The sequence below is a fragment of the Dermacentor variabilis genome, chromosome 7 (genome assembly GCF_050947875.1).
Source record: "Dermacentor variabilis isolate Ectoservices chromosome 7, ASM5094787v1, whole genome shotgun sequence".
NCBI lineage: Eukaryota > Metazoa > Arthropoda > Arachnida > Ixodida > Ixodidae > Dermacentor > Dermacentor variabilis.
The window spans coordinates 10059533-10080605 of NC_134574.1; the positions used below are offsets into that span (position 1 = coordinate 10059533).

At 46.4% G+C, this 21073-nt stretch overlaps 2 protein-coding genes across 5 annotated transcripts in view; both read left to right on the forward strand.

Annotated features, from left to right (window-relative positions):
- The window catches only part of LOC142587318 (RNA pseudouridylate synthase domain-containing protein 1-like), a 115707-nt gene that overhangs the window by 10856 nt on the left and 83778 nt on the right, over window positions 1-21073 (forward strand). The gene's annotated exons all lie outside the window — the stretch shown is intronic.
- Window positions 526-20233, forward strand: LOC142587319 (uncharacterized). Its single transcript, XM_075698219.1, has 6 exons — window positions 526-2149; window positions 2209-2308; window positions 2829-2885; window positions 3027-3139; window positions 3592-3660; window positions 19989-20233. The coding sequence occupies exons 1-6, from the start codon at window positions 1866-1868 to the stop codon at window positions 20116-20118; spliced, it is 753 nt and encodes a 250-aa protein (XP_075554334.1). The 5' UTR covers window positions 526-1865; the 3' UTR covers window positions 20119-20233.

Consider the following 21073-nt stretch of genomic DNA (forward strand, 5'->3'; position numbering starts at 1 on the left):
TTCCTCTGGTTTTCTCTGCGTCCAACAAGCTTTCGAGGCTGTGTTCCCGAGTCTGCTGTAAGAGCAGGCGGGGCTGCCGCACGAGGCATGAGAAGCCCTTTGTTGAGTGCTCCAGAGGGGTTGTTTATGCAATTCCCTTGAACCCTTGTGGGCAGCTCTACATTGGTCAAACTGAGCGTTGTGTGAATGACCGTTTAAGGGGACATGCGCAAAAACTAAAGAAAAAAGAGGATAAGGGCGCACATTTGGTGGCTCATGTTAGCGCGTGTGGTTGCGACGCTCGATTTTCTGCGACAACTATTCTTGGCAGGAGCGGCAACGCGTCTTCCAGGCTCGCTCTTGAGGCCTTCTTTATCAAGAAGAATAGAGATAGATGTGTGAGTGAGCCTTCCATCACATTACTGGATGCCAAATTTAACTTCTTGCGCAACTGCTTTTGATTTGCATGTACCGGCTTCTCTTTTGTTTGGTAGGCGCATGCGTGACAAGAGGATATATATATATGCACTATCCTTCCTTCCATTAAACAGTTGTGAGTAGCGCTTGTCCTTGTCTGTCTTCCTTGTGTCTGTGGTTTTATTTGCGCTAAGCCACTACTTCAAATATGGACGACCAACTAGCCCAACAGTCAACTCTTCTAGATATGCAATAATATGCATGTGAATAAAGGCATAATAGAGGGAGATGAGTCTCTGCACATTAAAAAAATTATGAACTTTATTTAATATTCTAATTTTGTATGCTGCCTTTTTTGTTAATGATAAAACATGCTCATCAAATTTTAGATGTTTAATATGACGCCAGGAAACATTACACTATCTGTAGGGAAAAGTGTGCTGAAAGCAAAGGTTAGGGATGGATACACTGAGATATGCTTTGTTTAGCTGAGAAGATGATGAAGGTATTTGCAGTAATTATGTGTAGCCTGTTTAGTCCACACGATGTTGCAATATTTATTAGCCACGTCATGGTTAAGTTCGCACATTAATGAATCAAGGCTTTTGTCTGAGGTGAAAATGGTAGTGTCATCAGCGCAAAGAATACAGTCAGAGGACTTTAGGCACTGTGGGAGGTCATTAATGTATATTAAGAACAAGGAAGCTCCTAATGTAAATCCTTGTGGTGCACCAATGTTAGCTGTTTTAGGGTGTGAGTAAGTGCTGGATATTGGTACAGTATATCCTCTATCTCTCAAATAGTTACGTAATAATCGTAGTGCCAAGCCAGTTATACCAATAGTCTAATTTAGCAAAAGGTATGTTATGAACAAGTGAATCGAACGCTTTAGAAAGGTCAATAAATAATGCGCCAGCAAAATTTCCAGTGTCAGTGTCCTGTCGAATCTTGTCTGTTAGAAATATTAATGCCAAATCAGTTAAGCATCCCTCCCTAAACTCAAATTGGTTTGGTGATAGGATACAAAGGGCGTGATCTTGTACGCGTTCTTGTACGCGTTCCAAAATCGAATAGAGGCAGTCCGTTCTGTATGTCACAAAATAGGCGGTCCGCAATGTTCGCGAGAACGAGAGGAAGCAAACAGCCAATGAGCGAAGTGAAAGCCTGCGTCACGCTTTTAAAGTCTGCTTGGGGACCGTATAATATATTGAGAAGTGTTTCCAACATACTGAGAAATATTTTACTGTTATGACTTAGTAGCAAAATGTGTTGGTGTTGCTTTTGAAAGATTCAGTTTGGAATGCTGAACGACTGAAACAAAATCTTGCAATTAATGTCTTCAGATGGCGCTAGGTGATGTCGCAGTTTTGCGAAATGTCTAGTGGTGGCGCTAGCCATCACCCCGTTTCAAGCAAGCGGCGCGAATTTTGAAGCGGTTGGTTCAGTTAAGCAGTTGCGTACGGGAAGCCATGGCACGAAACGTGGCAGCACCCGTTGAGCGACCGCATGTTTTGGAGGTACAGCGGGAGATGGTGGTCGCTTCCATGGAGAAGCATCCCCAGCTGGCTTTAAGATCCAGCGAGCTGGGGCTGCGCTTCACTGTTGGCAACCGCCGACGGCTGTGGCAGCAGCTGACCGACGCACTCAACAGAGAAGGTCCTTTCGTGAAAACGACAGAACAATGGCAGGAGTGGTGGCGGAAACAAGAGTATGAGGCCCACCGTGACGCTGCCGCAATCGCCCAAGAGCAAAGGTGAGCGACCGTCGAATGGTCTGGGCGATTTCTCCTTCGACATTGGCGTGTATTTTCAGAAGCACAGGAGGGGGGCGGCTACCCGGCTTCCGTGGCCGAGTCCTCCAGTTGACCGTGACGGTCCGTTTACATGGTGTCACCGACCACCCCTACCAAGAGGTAAGCACACTGCCGTCGTAATATCATGGGTTCCTGAATGGTGCTGACTTAGAGTTTGCCATTATCTGTAAGTGGTACCTTTAGCGGAATGTGACACTGTTTGTGAACAGGAAAATAGCGTAGGAGACAATGGAAAAGCAGTTAGGTTAATCAACTAGAATCGCAGTTGGCTGCGCTTTCGGGAAAAGGGGAATTAAGTGATCACTACAGAAATAAAATGCCTTCATGGAAGTGAACGAGGATGGTAATACATGGGATCATTAAGCGCTCAATAATTGCAGAATATTTCCGCAAATGTGTAGTACGAAAACTTGTAACAGAGGCATTGTAACGAATAGCCACGTAGTGAAGGGACACGCTTATGACACTTTCCAGCAGGTTGACTCTGCTGCAATGGAAGGGACGTACGAGGCTGTGGGCGTGCTGAGCACAGCGACATTTTAGCATCAGAGAAATGAGTATATTAATTATCACCAAATGTTTGTGCAGTTCGTAAACTTTTAATGTGTTTACTCTACAGTGGCAGAGGATCCACCGGGCGGTGCGTCACTCACAGAAAGGGTGGCCGCTGCACTTGGTAAGTTATTGATCCTCAAGCTGTTAAAGAAAATAAGCTCTCGTATTTTATTGAACTAGCCTAATAAGCCATAACATGGCCATAGCCACTTTTGTGCATACCATAATATGCAGTGCAACTGTAGAAAATGCATGCTTTCAGTGTTGCAGCATCCTGTTTGGCCACCACGTCGACAGCGACCACGGCGGGTGGATGCCCTCACAGCCATGTCGCAGTGCGCACGCAGCGTGGAATAGGACCACAAGATGCTGCAGGTTTGTAGATCTTTGGTGTCATTTTACATGAAGGACATAAATATTCTTTATGCTCTGTTATCATAAGTAAATCATGAATCTGAAAAACAAACCAACTTGGGATGTAAACAAGAAATATGCGTTGCATTGAGGGCTTGGTATCGTATCTTGCCCATGATCAGCCGCCGGGCAAAAGGTTGGTTAGCCCTGAAAAGGGCTGTTTGGTGGTGAGAGATGCATTTGAGTAGATAATGGAAGAGTAGTTCCAGCAGGTCTTTGTCTGTCCAAACAAAGAGGGCATAGCTTTTACGCGACGCTTGACACTGCCAAAGGATGCCATCAGTCCAGTGGCTCTTCAACGGAGAGGGAATCGTTGTGCATGTTGCAATTCTTGACAGCAGCTTCCAGCCATGAGCTGGTTGCAAGTAAACAGCAACTCATGCGAACAGTTCCACCACGGTTATTAATTCCAGGTGCTGCGGAGGATCGAAGCGTCTACCACTCGCCTCGCTGTCGCGGCAGAGAGGACGGCAGCGGCTCAGGTGGGCATCCTGGAGCAGGTGCGCGCCATGGCGCAAGACATCGCTGCGCACCTGCAACAAGAAATTAATTTATTGTTTTTGTCTTTTTCAATATCATTTTACTCATTTGTTGTGTTTCATGAGTTCCGTTTATTTATTTATTGTTTGAGTTTTAGTGTTTAAGATTCCTTTTATGAGTAATACAGGAGGATCTTTCGGACAAAGGCGTAATGTGTGCAGTCATTTTTGTTCTGTAGTATTTGTCTCTTTCTATTTATGCTTACCAGCTGCAACGCCAGCGTGCTTCTTTATTTAAACATTTCAAAGGCGCCTAGTCATTCACACTGGAGTCATTACAGATAATTGTTGATTTCTGTGTATGGGTTTTGTACTGTGATATTTGTTGCTTCACTATGTGTTGTAGCTTACCGCATTCATTATAAAGTGTTACCGCATAGTGTTTGCACTGTGATATTGTTAGGTGTTTTCATTTTCATTTCGGCACAGTGAGGCTAAGATGCAACAACTACATAGTGGTCTTTTTTCAGAGCACCAAACTAGTCACTCTTTAAGTTGCATAGTTTCACAAATGAAAATGGCCATCATCATTGCACCACGCCGGTGATTGGTTACCTCTATTCTTTCCAAGTGAGTCATTGCAAGAATAAGTTTCACGTGTGACACGTTCTGGGCGCTGTGAGATTGTAGAGCCAATTATTCATGTTGTTTGTAACTTATGTTTCAACACAGCTGGCAAGCGCACTGATCTTTTTACAATTATGATTCACCTGTTGTTTAGCAGCGCACTACAATTGCTGTCAAGAAATGAATGCTTCTAGTCAGCGACTCATAACACTGACAAGAGAATGGACATACCTGTCAAAATCATATTTTCTTGCAAGGTCACGTAAATGTAACTGCAAGTTTTATGTGCCGTGGTGAAAACGAATTGTATGATGCTAATGTTGCAATGTTCTCACATGCTTTGTTGCCTGTAGCATGTTTTACTAAAAGATTTGTGACGTACTTGTCACCATCATAATCATCCTGGTTACGCCACTGCAGGGCAAAGGCCTCTCCCATACTTCCCCAACTACCCCGGTCATGTACTAATTGTGGCCATGTTGTCCCTTCAAAATTCTTAATGTCATCCACCCACCTAACTTTCTGCTGCCCCCTGCTACGCTTCTCTTCCCTTGGAATCCAGTCCATAACCCTTAATGACCATCGGTTATCTTCCCTCCTCATTACATGTCCTGCCCATGCCCATTTCTTTTTCTTGATTTCACCTAAGATGTCATTTACTCGCGTTTGTTGCCTCACATAACCTGCTCTTTTCTTATCCATTAACATTACACCTATTATTCTTCTTTCCATAGATTGTTGCGTCGTCATCAATTTAAGCAGAACCCTTTTCGTGAGCCTCCAGATTTCTGCCCCGTACATGAGTACTGGCAAGACAGAGCTGTTATACACTTTTCTCTTGAGGGATAATGGCAACCTGCTGTTCATGATCTGAGAATGCCTGCCAAACGCACCCCAGCGCATTCTTATTCTTCTGATTATTTTAGTCTCATGATCCGGATCCGCGGCCACTACTTGTCCTAAATAGATGTATCCCCTTACCACTTCCAGTGCCTCGCTACCTATCGTAAACTGCTGTTCTCTTCCGAGAGTGTTAAACATTACTCTAGTTCTTAGTTCTCTGCAGATTAAATTTTAGAGGCACCCTTCTGCTTTGCCTCTCCAGGTCAGTGAGCATGCATTGTATTTGGTCCCCTGAGTTACTAAGCAAGGCAATTTCATCAGCAAATCGCAAGTTACTAAGGTATTCTCCATCATCCCTTATCCCCATTTCTTCCCTATCCAGGTCTCTGAATACCTCCTGTAAACGCGCTGTGATTAGCATTGGAGAGATTGTATCTCCCTACCTAATGCCTTTATTGGGATTTTGTTGCTTTCTTTATGGAGGACTACGGTGGCTGTGGAGCTGCTATAGATATACAGATTTACATACAGCTAGTCTACACCCTGATTCCGTAATGCCTCCATGACTGCTGAGGTTTCGACTGAATCAAACACTTTCTCGTAATCAATGAAAGCTATATATAAGGGTTGGTTATATTCCGCACATTTCTCTATCACCTGATTGATAGTGTGAATATGGTCTATTGTTGAGTAGCCTTTATTGGGATTTGGTTGCTTTCTTTATGGAGGACTACGGTGGCTGTGGAGCTGCTATAGATATACAGATTTACATACAGCTAGTCTACACCCTGATTCCGTAATGCCTCCATGACTGCTGAGGTTTCGACTGAATCAAACACTTTCTCGTAATCAATGAAAGCTATATATAAGGGTTGGTTATATTCCGCACATTTCTCTATCACCTGATTGATAGTGTGAATATGGTCTATTGTTGAGTAGCCTTTACGGAATCCTGCCTGGTCCTTTGGTTTACTGAAGTCTAAGGTGTTCCTGATTCTATTTGCGATTACCTTAGTAAATACTTTGTAGGCAACGGACAGTTAGCCGATTGGTATATAATTTTTCAACTCTTTGGTGTCCCCTTTCTTGTGGATTAGAATTATGTTAGCGTTCTTCCAAGATTCCGGTATGCTCGAGGTCATGAGGCATACAGAGTGGCCAGTTTTTCTAGAACAATCTGCCCACCATCCTACAACAAATCTGCTGTTTCCAGATCCACCCCAGCTGCCTTCTCCCTTTGCATAGCTCCCAAGGCTTTGTTTATTTCTTCCGGCGTTACTTGTGAAATTTCAAATTCCTCTAGATTATTCTCTCTTCCATTATCGTCGTGGGTGCCACTGGTACTGTATAAATCTCTATAGAACTCCTCAGCCACTTGAACGATCTCATCCATATTAGCAATGATATTGCCAGCTATGTCTCTTAACGCACACATCTGATTCTTGCCTATTCCTAGTTTCTTCACTGCTTTTAGGCTTCCTCCGTTCCTTAGAGCATGTTCAATTCTATCCATACTATACTTTCTTATGTCAGCTGTCTTACGCTTGTTGATTAACTTAGAAAGTTCTGCCAGTTCTATTCTAGCTATAGGGTTAGAGGCTTTGACCCATTGGCGTTTCTTGATCAGATCTTTCGTTTCCTGCGATAGCTTACTGGCATCCTGTCTAATTGAGTTTCCACCGACTTCTATTGCATATTCCTTAATGATGCCCGTAAGATTGTCGTTCATATTGTTACGTTATACAAGATTGTCGTTCATATTGTTACGTGTAGCTGATGTACAAGTCTATTTACAATATATTTACACATAGACCAACGGTGGCAAAGAAAGTGGGGCCACGTCATCTTCTTTTTCCTCAGTGCAGCCACCCTGTTGCGGCTGTTCCGTAGCATCACTCCCGGCAGTAGAAGCACCGTCCTGGTGCTTAATCTACACATCCGCGGTGAAAGGTGTGTGGTATGGCTTTAGTCTCGCCACGTGAACGATGTCACTTGCAGCCGACGATGACACTGAGAGGTTGGCGGGGATGACTTCATACGTGACATCAGTCACTTGTCGCACCACCCGGTATGGGCCAGTGTAGTGCGACAGCAGCTTTTCGGAAAGGCCCACACGTCGAATGGGGGACCAGAGAAGCACCAGAGAACCCGGAGTAAATTGTACGTCGCGATGGTGGCAATCATAGAGGCGTCTCTGATGCTTCTGCGAGGCCTCGGGACGGGTGCGGGCGAGCTGGCGCGCGTGGTCGGCGTGTGCGATCGCGTCGCGGGCGTATTCATTGGTTGAACGTGTGGCCGAGGGCAACAATGTGTCCAAGGGCAACGCGGGTTCTCGGCCATATAGGAGATAGAATGGTGAATAGCCAGCAGTGTGGTGACGCGATGAATTATACGCGAACGTCACATATGGTAAGTGAAGATCCCAGTCGTGGTGGTCGGTCGCAACGTACTAGCATAGCATGTCGGTGATGGTCCAGTTGAGGCGCTCTGTGAGGCCGTTGGTCTGTGGGTGGTAGGAAGTGCTGAACTTGTGCTTAGTCGAGCAGGAGTGGAGGATGTCCTCGACGACTGCCGACAGAAAGCTGCGGCCACGGTCAGTGAGTAATTGGCGCTGTGCACCGTGCACTAAAATGATGTCTTAGAGCAGAAAGCCAGCCAGCAACTTCAGTAGTACAACTTTTCGGGAGGGCTCTGGTGATTGCGTACCACGTAGCATAATCAGTAGCGATGGCGACCCATTTATTTCCAGAGCCCGAGAGGAAACGGTTCAAGAAGGTCTAGACCAACACGGACAAAGGGTTCTGGTGGGATGTCAATCGGCTGGAGACATCCAGCTGGAGGTGTGGAGGGCTTCTTCCAGCGCTGACAGGGCTCACAAGCGGCAACGTAGCGCCGCACGGAGCGGGCGAGACCCTGCCAAAAGAATCGACGGCGTACACGGTCGTATGTGCATGAGACACCCAAGTGTCCAGCCACGGGAGCATCGTGAAGTTGTTGGAGGACAATCGAACGCAGGTGTGATGGAATTATGAGCAGAAGGTCAAGGCCGTGTGAATCGAGATTGCGGCGGTATAGTGTCCCCTCCTTAAGGAGAAACATCCGGAGAGAGGCATCGCCAGGTGTTGACTCCAGATGGTCGATGAGGGCCCGTAATGAAGGATTGCGGCGTTGCTCATTGCCGATTTCAAGCAAGTGGAACACAGAGAAAAGGCAAGCGATGGCGTCCGCATCAGCTGGGTCGTCGACGGGGTAGCTGGACAAACAATCGGCATCCTGGTGCAAACATCCCGTCTTATATACCACGGAGAAGGTATATTCTTGCAGGCGTAATGCCCAGCGAGCGAGTCGTCCCGTGGGGTCCTTGAGCGAGGATAGCCAGCAGAGCACGTGGTGATCAGTGATGACACAGAAGGGGCATCCGTACAAGTATGGACGAAACTTGGCAACAGCCCACACAAGAGCGAGGCATTTGCACTCTGTGATTGGATAATTGCGCTTGGTGGGTGATAGAAGTCAGCTGGCATAGGCTATAACGCGATCATGTCCACGCTGGTGTTGTGCTAACACTGCTCCTATGCCGTGACCGCTGGCATCAGTTCGAACTTCCGTTGAGGCAGACAGATCAAGATGGGCCAGAATTGGAGTCGTGGTAAGGAGAGTAGTGAGCTGCGAAAAAGATGCGGCATGGTTAGGTCCCCAAGAAAATAGGGCGTCTTTCTTCAAGAGGTCAGTAAGGGGACGTGCGATGGTCGCAAAATCCTTCATAAAGCATTGGAAATAAGAGCACAGCCCTACGAAACTACGAACGTCTTTGGTAGACTTCGGAACAGGAAAGTTCGTAACGGCGCGAATTTTGTCTGGATCAGGTCGCACGGCTCTGGCGTCCACGAGGTGTCCAAGGACGGTGATTTGGCTCGAGCGAAGTGACATTTCGACGAGTTCAACTGGAGACCGGCGTGGCAGAACACGTCAAGAATCGCTGAAAGATGGTCTAGATGCGTGTCAAATGTGGGCGATTAAACAATGGCGTCGTCCAGATAGCACAAACAGGTGGACCACTTGAACCCCTGAAGCAGAGTGCATCATTCGTTCGAATGTGGCGGGTGCGTTACAGAGGCCGAAAGGCATCACCTTAAACTGATAAAGGCTGTCAGGGGTAATAAATGCAGTCTTCTCTCTGTCCATGTCGTCGACGGATATCTGCCAGTATCCGGACCGTAAGTCGATAGAAGAAAAATAGGTGGCACCGTACAGCCAGTCTAGAGCGTCATCAATATGTGGCAGAGGGTACACGTCCTTTTTTGTGATTTTGTTCAGGTGGCGATAATCTACACAAGAACGCCACGTGCCATCCTTTTCGACAAGTACGACGGGAGAAGCCCGGGGACTACAAGAAGGCTCGATAATGTGCTTTGCAAGCATCTTTTTGACTTCCTGTTGGATAACAGCTTGTTCAGACGCAGAAACACGACATGGACGTCAGTGAATAGGGTTTGCATCGCCAGTGTTTATGTGATGGGTCACGATGGACGTTTGACCTAAGGGTCGATTGTCAAATTCAAAAATTTTGCTATAGCCTTCCAGAACGTGGCAGAGAGCTTCAGCTTGAGCAGGTGTAAGGTCAGAGGAAACCATCTTCTCAATGTGGACATCAGTACTGTGCGATGACGTCACGGTATGGGCTGCGCTGTGATGATCTTCCACTGTGAATGGCTCAATCTTACCATCCTGCGAAGCACTAATTATAGCCAATGAAATCCCCTGAGGCAGAACTTGCACGGTTAGCGCGAAATAGACAAGGCAAAGGCAGGTGTGGTTACCAGTAATTGTCAGCACAGTGTGCGGCACGGTAACACCATGTGTAAGAATAACTTCCGGAATAGGTGCGACCGCGCAATTACCGTCAGGTACAGCTGGTGAGGACAACAAATCGACGTGTGTCACAGATTGAGGCGGTAGGCGAATAAAATCCATGTAGCTCAAATGGCTTGGAGGTGGGTCCACATGGTCGGCAAGAAGAGGCAAGTCAAGGCGAAGTGAGCCGGCCGAACAGTCAATGAGGGCAGAATGATTGGCAAGGAAATCCAGACCGAGAATGAGTTCGTGAGGGCAATGCTCGACGCTGAAGAGAATGGCTGTGTCCTGTCAGCAATGGTGAAGCGGGCAGAGCACATGCCAACAATAGCGATAGTCCCTCCGTCGGCGACTTGGACAAATCGGTTCGGGGCAGGCGTCAGAACTTTCTTGAGCCGACGGCGAAGAGCAGCACTCATAATGGACACATGCGCCCCGGTGTCAATCAACGCGCACACAGGAACATTGTTGACGAGAACGTCCAGAAGATACTTCTTCATAGGTAAAGTGAAGTGAGGATTTCGTGCCAGTTTCGTCATTGCAGCTTCACCTCCAGAAGCTGCACTGTCTAGTTTTCTAGTCGGGGGTGCGGCGAGTGGGTCGGAGTAGGAGCATGGCGGAGACGGTTGGGTAGGTGAAGTGCTGCCAGCAGGAGCCGAAGTTGCACTGTCGCCGTTGCGACCGCTGCGAAGCTCCATGATGGGTACGGGGAACGTCCACCTCCAGCAAATTAATGTTAAGTGTAGCTGATGTACAAGACTATTTACAATATATTTACACGTAGACCAACGGTGGCAAAGATGGCGACACTATATCAAGCGGGGCCACGTCGTCTTCTTTTTCTTCAGTGCAGCCACCCTGTGGCGGTTGTTCCGTAGCAATATCATCAACACTAAGGTCCTCCTCCTGAGTTGAGGCCAAATACCTGTTCTGTAGCTTGATCCGGAATTCCTCTATTTTCCTTCTTACCGCTAACTCATCGATTGGCTTATGTACCACTTTCTTCCGTTCCCTCCTCAAGTCTAGGCTAATTCGAGTTCTTAGCATCCTATGGCCACTGCAGCGTACCTTGCCGAGTGCGTCCACATCTTGTATGATGCCACGACCAGCGCAGAATATAGAATCTATTTCATTTCCAGTCTCGCCATTCAAGCTCCTCCACATCCACTTTCGGCTATCCCGCTTGCTGAAGATGGTATTCATTATCCGCATATTATTCTGTTCTGCAAACTCTACTAATAACTCTCCCCTGCTATTCCTAGAGCTTATGCCATATTCTCCAGCCTGCTTCTTGCCTACCGTGGCATTGAAGTCGTCCATCAGTATAGTGTATTTCTTTACTTTACCTCTCGCCGATTCCATGTCTTCGTAGAAGCTTTCGACTTATTGGTCATCATGACTGGGTGTAGGGGCATAGACCTGTACGACCTTCAATTTGTACCTCTTATAAGTTTCACAACAAGACCTGCCACGCTCTCGTTAATGCTATAGAATTCCTGTATGTTACCAGCTGTATCCTTATTAATCAGGAATCCGACTCCTAGTTCTCGTCTCTCTGCTAAGTTCTGGTAGCACAGGACGTGCCCACTTTTCAGCACTGTATATGCTTTTTTCATCCTCCTAACTTCACTGAGCCCTATTATATCCCATTTAGTGCCCTCTAATTTCGCGAATGGCACTGCTAAACTCGCCTCACTAGATAACGTTCTAGCGTTAAACATTTCCTGGTTCAGATTCCAATGGCGGCGTGTCCGGAACCGGGGATTCTTAGCACCCTCTGCTGCGTCGCAGGTGTGACCGCCGCTGTGGTCAGTTGCTTCGCAGCTGCTGGGGACTGAGGGCCGGTGTTTGATTGATGTGTTCATATATGAGGTTGTGGCCAAGTACTGCACCAGGGTGGCTAATCCTGCTCTGGTGAGGGAGTGCGTTACCGGTTCTGGTCACCGGGATCAGGCCACGCTCCAGGCCTGTTTATGCAGTTTTATCACACGTGGATTTTTTTTAATCCAGTGGTAAATTGCGCGGCACCGGGATTTGAAGCACGGTCCTCTTGCATGCGAGGCGAATGTTCTATCTCTATGCCACCGCTGCACCAGCTAGTTAGTGCACCCTTAGTTAGAGGTGTGCATTACGAATACTAACCAAGCAGATACTCGCCAGGCTGCAGTTGTGCAGCTAGGCAAGCACGCAGTGGATTATGCTGCCACACCCAAGAGTCATGGCACGAACCAGGGAACCCGGGGTCCACAACAAGAATGCGAAGTTCCGCATTGCACAGCTGCAATGGGAAGCAAAGGAACAATGGGGAGCACTGCAGATATGCTTGAAATCCCTTTGGTCATTCATGTGCAGAAAAGAATACGTACATGTACGCTGGTACAAGTAGCTACACTGTTTCAGCCGCAGGCGTGCACACGGTCTTGCAATTGAGGGGGGGCAATGAGCCCCCCACCCTTCGTGCGTATGCCTATGGTTTGCACTAATTGATAGCTAAATGAAAACTTGAGGCACGATATTGTGCAAGAACACGCATACACGCCAAAGCCAGCACATGCAATGGATGTAAGTCCTTCTGTGTTCAAAATGCTTCCATCGTATCTTCCCTACAGTGTATTCATTTCTGCTACGACTGCTGCCCATTTCCCTTAATACCTCCAAAATGCACAACTCCATTGCGTATGCACGCGAGAATGAAAACACAATTTTGGAACGGCAGACGGCTTATGCACACAGACACATGGCATTCATCATTACCCCCGACATGTCAAACTTCAACGAGCTCGTACACTGTTTCCTGCATGCCCTCTTTTAATCATCACATTACTAGTTATGCCAGCTTGGGCATTAAACTGAACAATTGCTACTATGGGTGAGTAAAAATGGTGACCACAGTTTGAAGTAAAACATTCCAACGGTACTTACGACCATGACGTTTTGGGCATAATAACCCTTTCTTGACATGAAGCATGCTGTTTTCTATGTAGACGACGGTCTACATAGAAAACGGAAAACTGAGAACGACACTTTACCGGAAGCCTACAGATAGCCAGCAATATTTAGACTACAACAGTCATCACCCGCGACATTGAAAGCAAGGAATTTTTGTCGGACAGGCGAAACGTATAAGAATCTGCAGCGAAGACCACGATTATATCCACCACCTAAATGACCTTAAATCAATGCTAGCAGAAAGGAACTATCCCCAAGTTGCTCTCGATAGAGCTTATGATACCGTGTCAAGATTAAAGAGACAGTTGGAATTGGGTGAAGAGACAGCCCACATTAGAATCTGACAGACCGCCGGCCTTTATAACAAAATATTTTAATGCACTCCCAAACATAAACAACATCCTAAGAAAATACCACCCAATATTATCAAATAACGAGCGTCTGCAAAAAGCATTCCTGGATGTACCCAGGGTTACCTATCGCCGAAACAAGAACTTTAAAGACATGTTAGTGCATGCAAAAGTCAGCCAGCAGCATTCCACCGTAATAAAAGCATGTTGTCGCCCTAGGTGCAAAACCTGCAGGCACCTTCAAAGTGACATTAAAATTAAAAGCACCGCAAATAGTTATACACATGAAGTCAAATCTAGCTTCACTTGCACAAGTTCGGATGTGATTTATACGCTTGAATGTTCCTTCTGTAAGAAACAATATATCGGTGAAACAGGACAATCAATGAACGTCAGATTAAACAGACATTGCGCGGACACAGCTAGAAAGCTTCCCAGAGCCGTCGCCGAGCATTTCAACCAACCAGGTCATAACTTTGATGAACTTAAGCTCTACATCTTACAGTCAAATTTCCGTTCTAAACGAGAAAGAAAATACAGAGAATCATACCTTATCCATAAGTTCAAGACATTGCAACCAATAGGCATAATAGTTTCAAAGGGAGCTTTAGAATCTATTCGCTATGCTAAACCTCAAGCTATAGGCAACAACACTTAGTTTGATTTCTTGGCGTATCCCCCCCCTTTTCTTTTCCCCTTTCCTTCCTTTTTTCTTTTGTCAGCCGGCGTGTCAGACGCCCTTGCCACACCGGCTAACACGCGTGTGTTGACAGACTGGGGTGGGGGTCCTGGCTTTGACCTTGTACACAGCGTTCCTTTACTCTCAATTCGACACGCTAACACATTTTCCCTCGTCTCCGCGTCCTCCCGCCTCACACCCCCTCCCCTTTAGAAGAACCCCACCTATATATACTGTGGCGAGGAAAGCGTATGTCGCCTTGAAGAAGACAAGTCCACTTGTCGAAACGTTGGCTCCTGCATTCACCTTGTTCACGTTTTACTCATCGTCTTGAATTTCCATCTCCCGCATTCCCCGTCTTTGCACTGTTTGTTTGGACAGACGAAAATACTGCTGGAACTCTTCTTCCATCAACTCTTCAAATGCATCATCTAGCTCGGGTCGTCGTCTCTGCGCAACTGTAGCAGCCGCACAGGCGACACGAAAAGGCACGGCAGAGAAAGCAAATACCATGTTCTCCAACTGTTGGGAGTGCGGAATTGGATTGAATCGTATACAAAAGATGCTAACTGTGCCAAGCGCTTACGTTTTAATCTAATCCAAGCTCTCTGGTAGCCATTTTAGTCCATTCTATAGAATCAGACGGACTCTGCCTCCGTTTCGTTGCGTTCGTCCGATAGCAGACGACACGGAATTATTGACAGCAGCAAGATGTCATGGCTCACGTGACGATTGACATCATGGCGTTCGTCGTGGTTCAAATTGACCAATCGTGTGCAGCTCAGTGGAACGGACCTTCTCCATTCTATGTTGGAACGCGTACAAGATCGCACCAGAAATTTGGATAAATAACTTGATAAGTGTGTTGCAATTAGTTTTTCGACAATTTTAATAAAGAATGAAAGTACAGCAATAAAGGCGGTAGTTAGAGGTTAGACGCTTGTCTACCTTCTTGAAAACTGATTATTTTGGCCTTTTTCAAAAAAGTTGGATAGATTCCCATCTTAAAGATAAGGTTCACTATGTGACAGAATATTTCAGATATTAAGTACGCTATCATTTTTATGAGAGATGGGCTGAAGTTATCAAGAACAGGCCCAGTATTTTTTAGTCTGTAAATGACTGCGACCATGTCTTCAGGTGTTGCGGGATGAAGGAAAAAGCTATGAGGCACACGGAGGTAAGTCTCGGTCAATGATTCGTCGCAACCTTCATTATTTGCACAGAAGAAATTAATGAAGGAATTTGCAATGTCCAAGGGGTTAACTGGAAGATCCCGTGATTGTATCATAGTTATTTCGGCATTATGATTGGATCGACCTAAAAGCAGTTTAATACTTTCCATTGCTCTTTGACATTACCTGCAGACTCAATTTCATTTTCCTAATAAGTCGTTTTAGCCTTGAGTAGTTTTCCTAGTAAGTTAGAATATTTATTATACCTTTCTTGAACTGCAGTATTAAATGGCTGTTCTTTGTTTTTCTTTAAAGGTAATCTTTTTTCCGTAAGAAATTTGGCAAACTGCCGGACAACCATGGGTTACAAGGACCTGAAAACTTTTTTTTTACAATTCATTACTACCGTGGAATCTGAAATGGCATTGGAAATTATTTGTGAGATTGTGTTATAGGCAGTTTCAGGGTTATTTCAGGGCATTACTGGGAACAAGTTTGAAGTGGCAACTCAATGAAAATTGACGAATTAAACTTCTTTCTGGTGAAGCTTGCATCGGTAGTGCCAGCAGTAGAAGCTAAGCGCACGAATGTTGGGTAATGATCGGTTTTTGAAGCTTCGACAACACCACTGTCAGGGTTAGTAAGAAGATTGGATAATATATGGTCGATAAGCGTGCCCTGTTTATTCGTGGGACATCGAGTTGGAAGAGTAATTAGGTTTTCATATCCGAACCCATTTAGGCAGCTAACTTCATTATTAGGTAGTGGGTTGGATGTATCTAAAATGTTAATATTAATATCGCCCATGATAATGACATTTTTCTGTTCGAATGTTAAATTATGCAGCAAATTACCTAGGGCTAAGCAAAACGTGCTTCCAGATGATGGTGAACGATAAATGCAGCCAACTACTGTCAACGACTGAATTTTCGGACACCCAAATTTTCGGACATGCCTGATATTTCGGACGTCTTCGCGACACCGCCACGAGCCCCATAGAATCAATGTATAAGGACGTCTGAAGTTTCGGACGCTCGAACTCCCCGCCGTCCAATTTTCTGGACTTTTTGATGCGACGGAAGGTCCTTTGGCTCCTCGCGCAGCGCCCTTGCGAAGGAAATCGACTTGTAGCCGAAGCATATCACCGCTTTGAACCACAAGTAGCCGGATCTAGCCATCACATACCGATTTGGTCTGGCCACGCTGGTCTATGTTCATCGCCGCAAATGGCCGCAGTTCCGCTTCCGGCGGAGTTTTCGGAGCGGCGCTATTTCGTTTGTTTGCGCCACGGTTTGCGCAGGCCACGTTTTGGCTTGCGTGGTGTGTGGTTGTGCTGTTGTGTCAAGTCTGCTCTGCGACGCTAGGCCTAGGTGCTTCGACGCTCGTCAGCGAACTCCACTGTTCGCAACTTGAGGATTTTGCTTGCCTTCGATGGCCCCCACTCCGTCTTCGTCGTCCTCGCCGATGCCATCGAAGCACAGAAAGCAGCACCGTACCCACGGAAATAACTTTTGAACAGGTTGTTGACGCTGACGAGCTCAACTTCTGCGCAGAAATGACTGACGAGGGAATAGTCCGTCAGGTTGTGGGGGATTCAGAAGACTCTGATGTTGAAAATGAGGAGCCAATGCCTGTGCTGTCTACAAGCGCCGAGTTGACGCGAGCACTGTTGACTTTTTCATCGGTGTACAGTGCTGACATGACCCTTGCTCAGATCGAGGCGAATATGATCACATGCAACCGGAATGCCATCCAAACAACAATCAACAAGTTCTTCAAGCCACTGCAACAATAACACTGGCTGCCCGACGATGCACATGTACATAATAAACCGGCAGTCGGCTGCATACAGAGTTTTTGAACGCCTCTTTATATAACACTTTCATTGATGCTTTGGCAGGGTTTCGGAAGATTGGTACTTCGCCCTTTACCTCCAGATCCGAGAAAAAAAGAAAAAAAGGTGCGGTTTTTTGCATGCATTAATTTTTTCGGACTGCCTGAATTTTCGGACGTTTTTACGTTCCCTAGACGGTCCGAAAAATCGGTCGTTGACTGTACTAGGTGTTTCTTATTTTGTGAAAAAATAATGTATTGTCGAATTCGACCAAGACAGATTCACAGTTGGCCACGTTGGGTGTCAAGTCAGATCGCCTATGAAAACGCAACTCTGAGGAAACAAGAATAGCAGCACCACGATGATTACTGTTATCATGGTGGCAGTATTCAGATGAGTATGAAGGAAAGCTATACAAGTTATTGTGAGATGCGGAGAGCCAGGTTTCACTAATGCAAATAACAGGAATTATGACGGATAGATGATAAGAAATTTGATGCCATCTATGTCTTTTTGCAAACCTCGCGCATTGAAATGTATCAGTGAACAGCAGTGCGATGAAAAATAAGCCTCAAATTCTTCAGGTAAAAAGTACGAAGCCAATGGACACAACTTAAAATATTGAAAGTTGGAAGGGTTATGCAAAGTTAGGTAATTATAGGTAGATCAGAAGCGATGTGAATACCTGACTGTCAGGAGATTTCCGCACTTTGACCTGACAATTTTCAGTCCAAATGAACGGCCATCCTCCTCCTGAGTACAGGGCACCTCCAAGGTATTTAATCTTGAGTATTGCTCACGGTCAGCAACTTTCTTTCTTTCTTTATTTGTTTCCTTGCTAAAATACAATGACGGGGGCTAATTTGCCTTTGAAGAGCCTCATTTTCTGCTTTCAGAGCGCGGTTTGCCGCAGATAACTCAAGCTGTTGAGATTGGGTTGACTCGACTACTTCGTCTGGAAGCTGTAGGCTGTCATCCATTCAACCAACTTCAGTTCCCATCGCACCGACATCTAAGCCTGTGTCCTGAAGCTTAGCTTGTATGCTAATAACAAGCCGGTCAACTAATTCATTCAATGGATGTTTGAATATATCTTCGAGCTCGTCCATTCGCTTACAAAGTTCAGAATTTGTCGGCATTACGAGGATGGCTAAATAGTGAACACAATGTGATCATAGAAGCAGGAAAAAACGATAGCAGCAACAACAGTAGCAGCAGCAGATGCAGAAATTGACCAATTCTAAAAAAAATATCAAGAATAAAAGCAAACAACCGGTGAAACCAAGGAAGTTTGCTTAGATGCGTACTTGAGAATGCAACTGCTGCTGCTACAACAGTGATGCTCTCGCTGGGACGGCTTTTATGGCAGGAATCCGGACTGCGTAGAACGCAGCTGGGGGTGGTTTCAGTGGAGTGTGCGCCGAGACCGGTAGGGTAGCCAGTGCCACGCAGGCACGTGTAGGATGCAAGGATGATCAGCCAGATAGTCGCCGCAGCTATCTAGAGGGCAGCTGATGCAGCTAGCCTGATAAACCAAGGAAGTTTGCTTAGATGCGTGCTTGAGAATGCAACTACTGCTGCTACACTTGTTTGCTAGTGCTGAGTAAGATGACACTTTTTAATGCAGGCTATACGCTCGAACCATTGGTGGAGCCGGAGTGAGGTAGGGCTGCAGCCGCCCGAAATATTTAGTTTGTATATGTGCGTGTATATATATGTACATACAAACATACACGATCGTATATAAGGGGTTGAACCCTGCTTGTTCCCCCAAAATAAAATTGGAGGACGCTTAAGCTTCGCCTTGAACAGTGGAACACGATAGCGTTATCGCACCCCGTTTGCTCCGCCCACTCATTTGCTCGGCATGCTCTTGAGTCGCACAAAGACGAAACGTGCACCTGAGCAAGCGGAATGAACCAAAGAACTCAGTGTCTAGGTGGGGAAAACAATCTATGCGATCCAAACGTCGTGATCGGCACGGACAGCCGGGCCGTGACGTGCCATGAAGGGGGACGCGATCATGGGGCTGACGCCTTGATGGGATCGTCCTCTATCTCGCTTGGGAGCACCACGCAGACGCATGACTCCTCGTCAGCAGCATGGCACAAATCACAGAGGACGCTTTCCCACCAGATGCTTCAGCGCAGTGATCATGTCAAAGGTGTCCTGCATCGGATGCTGCACCTAGAAATCACGCTGTGAGCGGAAAGAGGAGCCGCGTCGCCTAAACACGGAGGTTCGAGTGACGCACGCTGGAAGTTAGAAGGGGAGAGAGCGAGAAAACAATAAATGCAAGGGTATTGGGGCATCCTCGCACCTGTGCCTGCACGGCGCCAATGCGCTCAAACGAGACGAAGGGGAGACGCGGGCTAGTGGCGCCACCTGTCGGGGTAGCGCTGTACATTGCAAGGAGGGGGCCTCTGTCTTTGCTGCAAGATGGCTCTGCGCACCAAGTGCAGAAGAAATGTAGCGGAAACCTACGTCGCTACTCGTTTAACTGCGACTTCTGTAATTTACGTGCTCATGATTACCAATATACACCGCAGTATAACTTTCTACGGCATGTTTCTAAGGCAACGCCGCATCCACTAGAGGCGCTTTTGTCCCGCTTTGAAGCATCGAACTCATGGCTGAGTGGTAGCGTCTCCATCTCGCACTCCGGAGACCCTGGTTCGATTCCCACCCAGCCCATCTTGCAAGTTGTTTTTATTTATGAATTGTCTTCCACCATTTTGTGCTCACGGCCAACGACGCCGACGACACCGACTTCTGCGACTTGAGCTCCTTAATGCTGTCCCGTTAAAATCCTGTCAATGCCCGTGGCTAAAACAGCTCGCATGCAAGCGCACATTACCCTGCAACAAAAAGCAGTGCAATGTTTTTCAGCATGCATATGAAGTTTTCTCACCGAGGCTGCAAGGCAAGGAATGTTTTAAAGGGTGTTTAAAGAAAACTCCGCACGCGTGTCGAAACCAGATGAATAATGATCGTCGCCAAGATCGTCGCTTCTCGTGCAGGTTGCATGGAGTTCCAGAGCGCTTTCAACAGGCCACGACTGCGACAACCACAGGATTACAGCCAACGCCACTGAAGTATTCGCATGCAACAGCGACGAAATCTTCAACGCACACGATCCTGGACCGGTGACGTCTACTCCAGTGGAATCCGGCATATGTCCAGCCACAGTCAACGAACCATGGTTCACAGGCACTATCACCGACCTACAAAAAGCGGGAGACTGCAGTGTCCCTCTGGGGCGTGGAACTGGCAGTGCTATGGCAATGCCGCTCACGCATGTTCTGCTTGTCGTGCAGGTTAGTGAATGTATACCATGTAGAACATTTGTAGTTCTTATCCTGCCGGTTCCACCCCGTATCCTGTATAACTGTGTACGTGTGCATTCCGACGCCAGAAACTGCTCAAGGCATCGCATTTTGTTGTTGTGTTATTATGCCTTTTATATCTTATTGTTAACACTCTGTGGTGACATTGAAATGAATCCCGGCCCTACCACTTATGTGACACTACAGAAAATTTTGGATGGGCAAAATGTGATTGTTCGAAAGCTTAATACTATTGAGGCGAATCAAGCGGAACAGAAGGCAGCTATAAATGATTTGACTTCACGTGTGTCGTCAATTGAAGCAAAAATGTCAGTATTACCAAACTTAGAATCCGCTGTTACTGAGTGTATCGCACACTATGACGCACAGCACAGGGTGATCCAGCTGCTCCAAAATAAGGTTGATGATCTTGAAAATCGTAGTAGGCAGCACAACCTCGTGTTCTTTGGCATACCTGATACAAATATTCGCGAATCTTGGTCATCGTCTGAATTGCTTTTGAAGGAAGTACGCGCAACAAAATTGCAAGCTAACCCGGAGTCGATCGAAAGAGCCCATCGACTTGGAAAATTTCGAGAAGGGACAACGCGACTCTTGATCACAAGGTTTGGGTCTCTGAAAGAAAAACATTTGATTTTAGGAAAGGCCAAGAATTTGAAAGATACAGGTATCAGTATATTGGAAGACTTTTCCGAGCCAGTGCGCAAGAGAAGGCGAAACCTGTGGCGGTTTGCTCAGGAACACAAAAGTAAGAATGC

Excerpts from the sequence above, each read along its gene's own strand:
- LOC142587319 (XM_075698219.1), top strand. The coding sequence starts at position 1,866 with ATGGCACGAAACGTGGCAGCACCCGTTGAGCGACCGCATGTTTTGGAG. Across the intron at positions 2,150-2,208 it reads GCAATCGCCCAAGAGCAAAG|AAGCACAGGAGGGGGGCGGC; the intron begins GTGAGCGACCGT and ends GTGTATTTTCAG. Across the intron at positions 2,886-3,026 it reads AAGGGTGGCCGCTGCACTTG|TGTTGCAGCATCCTGTTTGG; the intron begins GTAAGTTATTGA and ends GCATGCTTTCAG.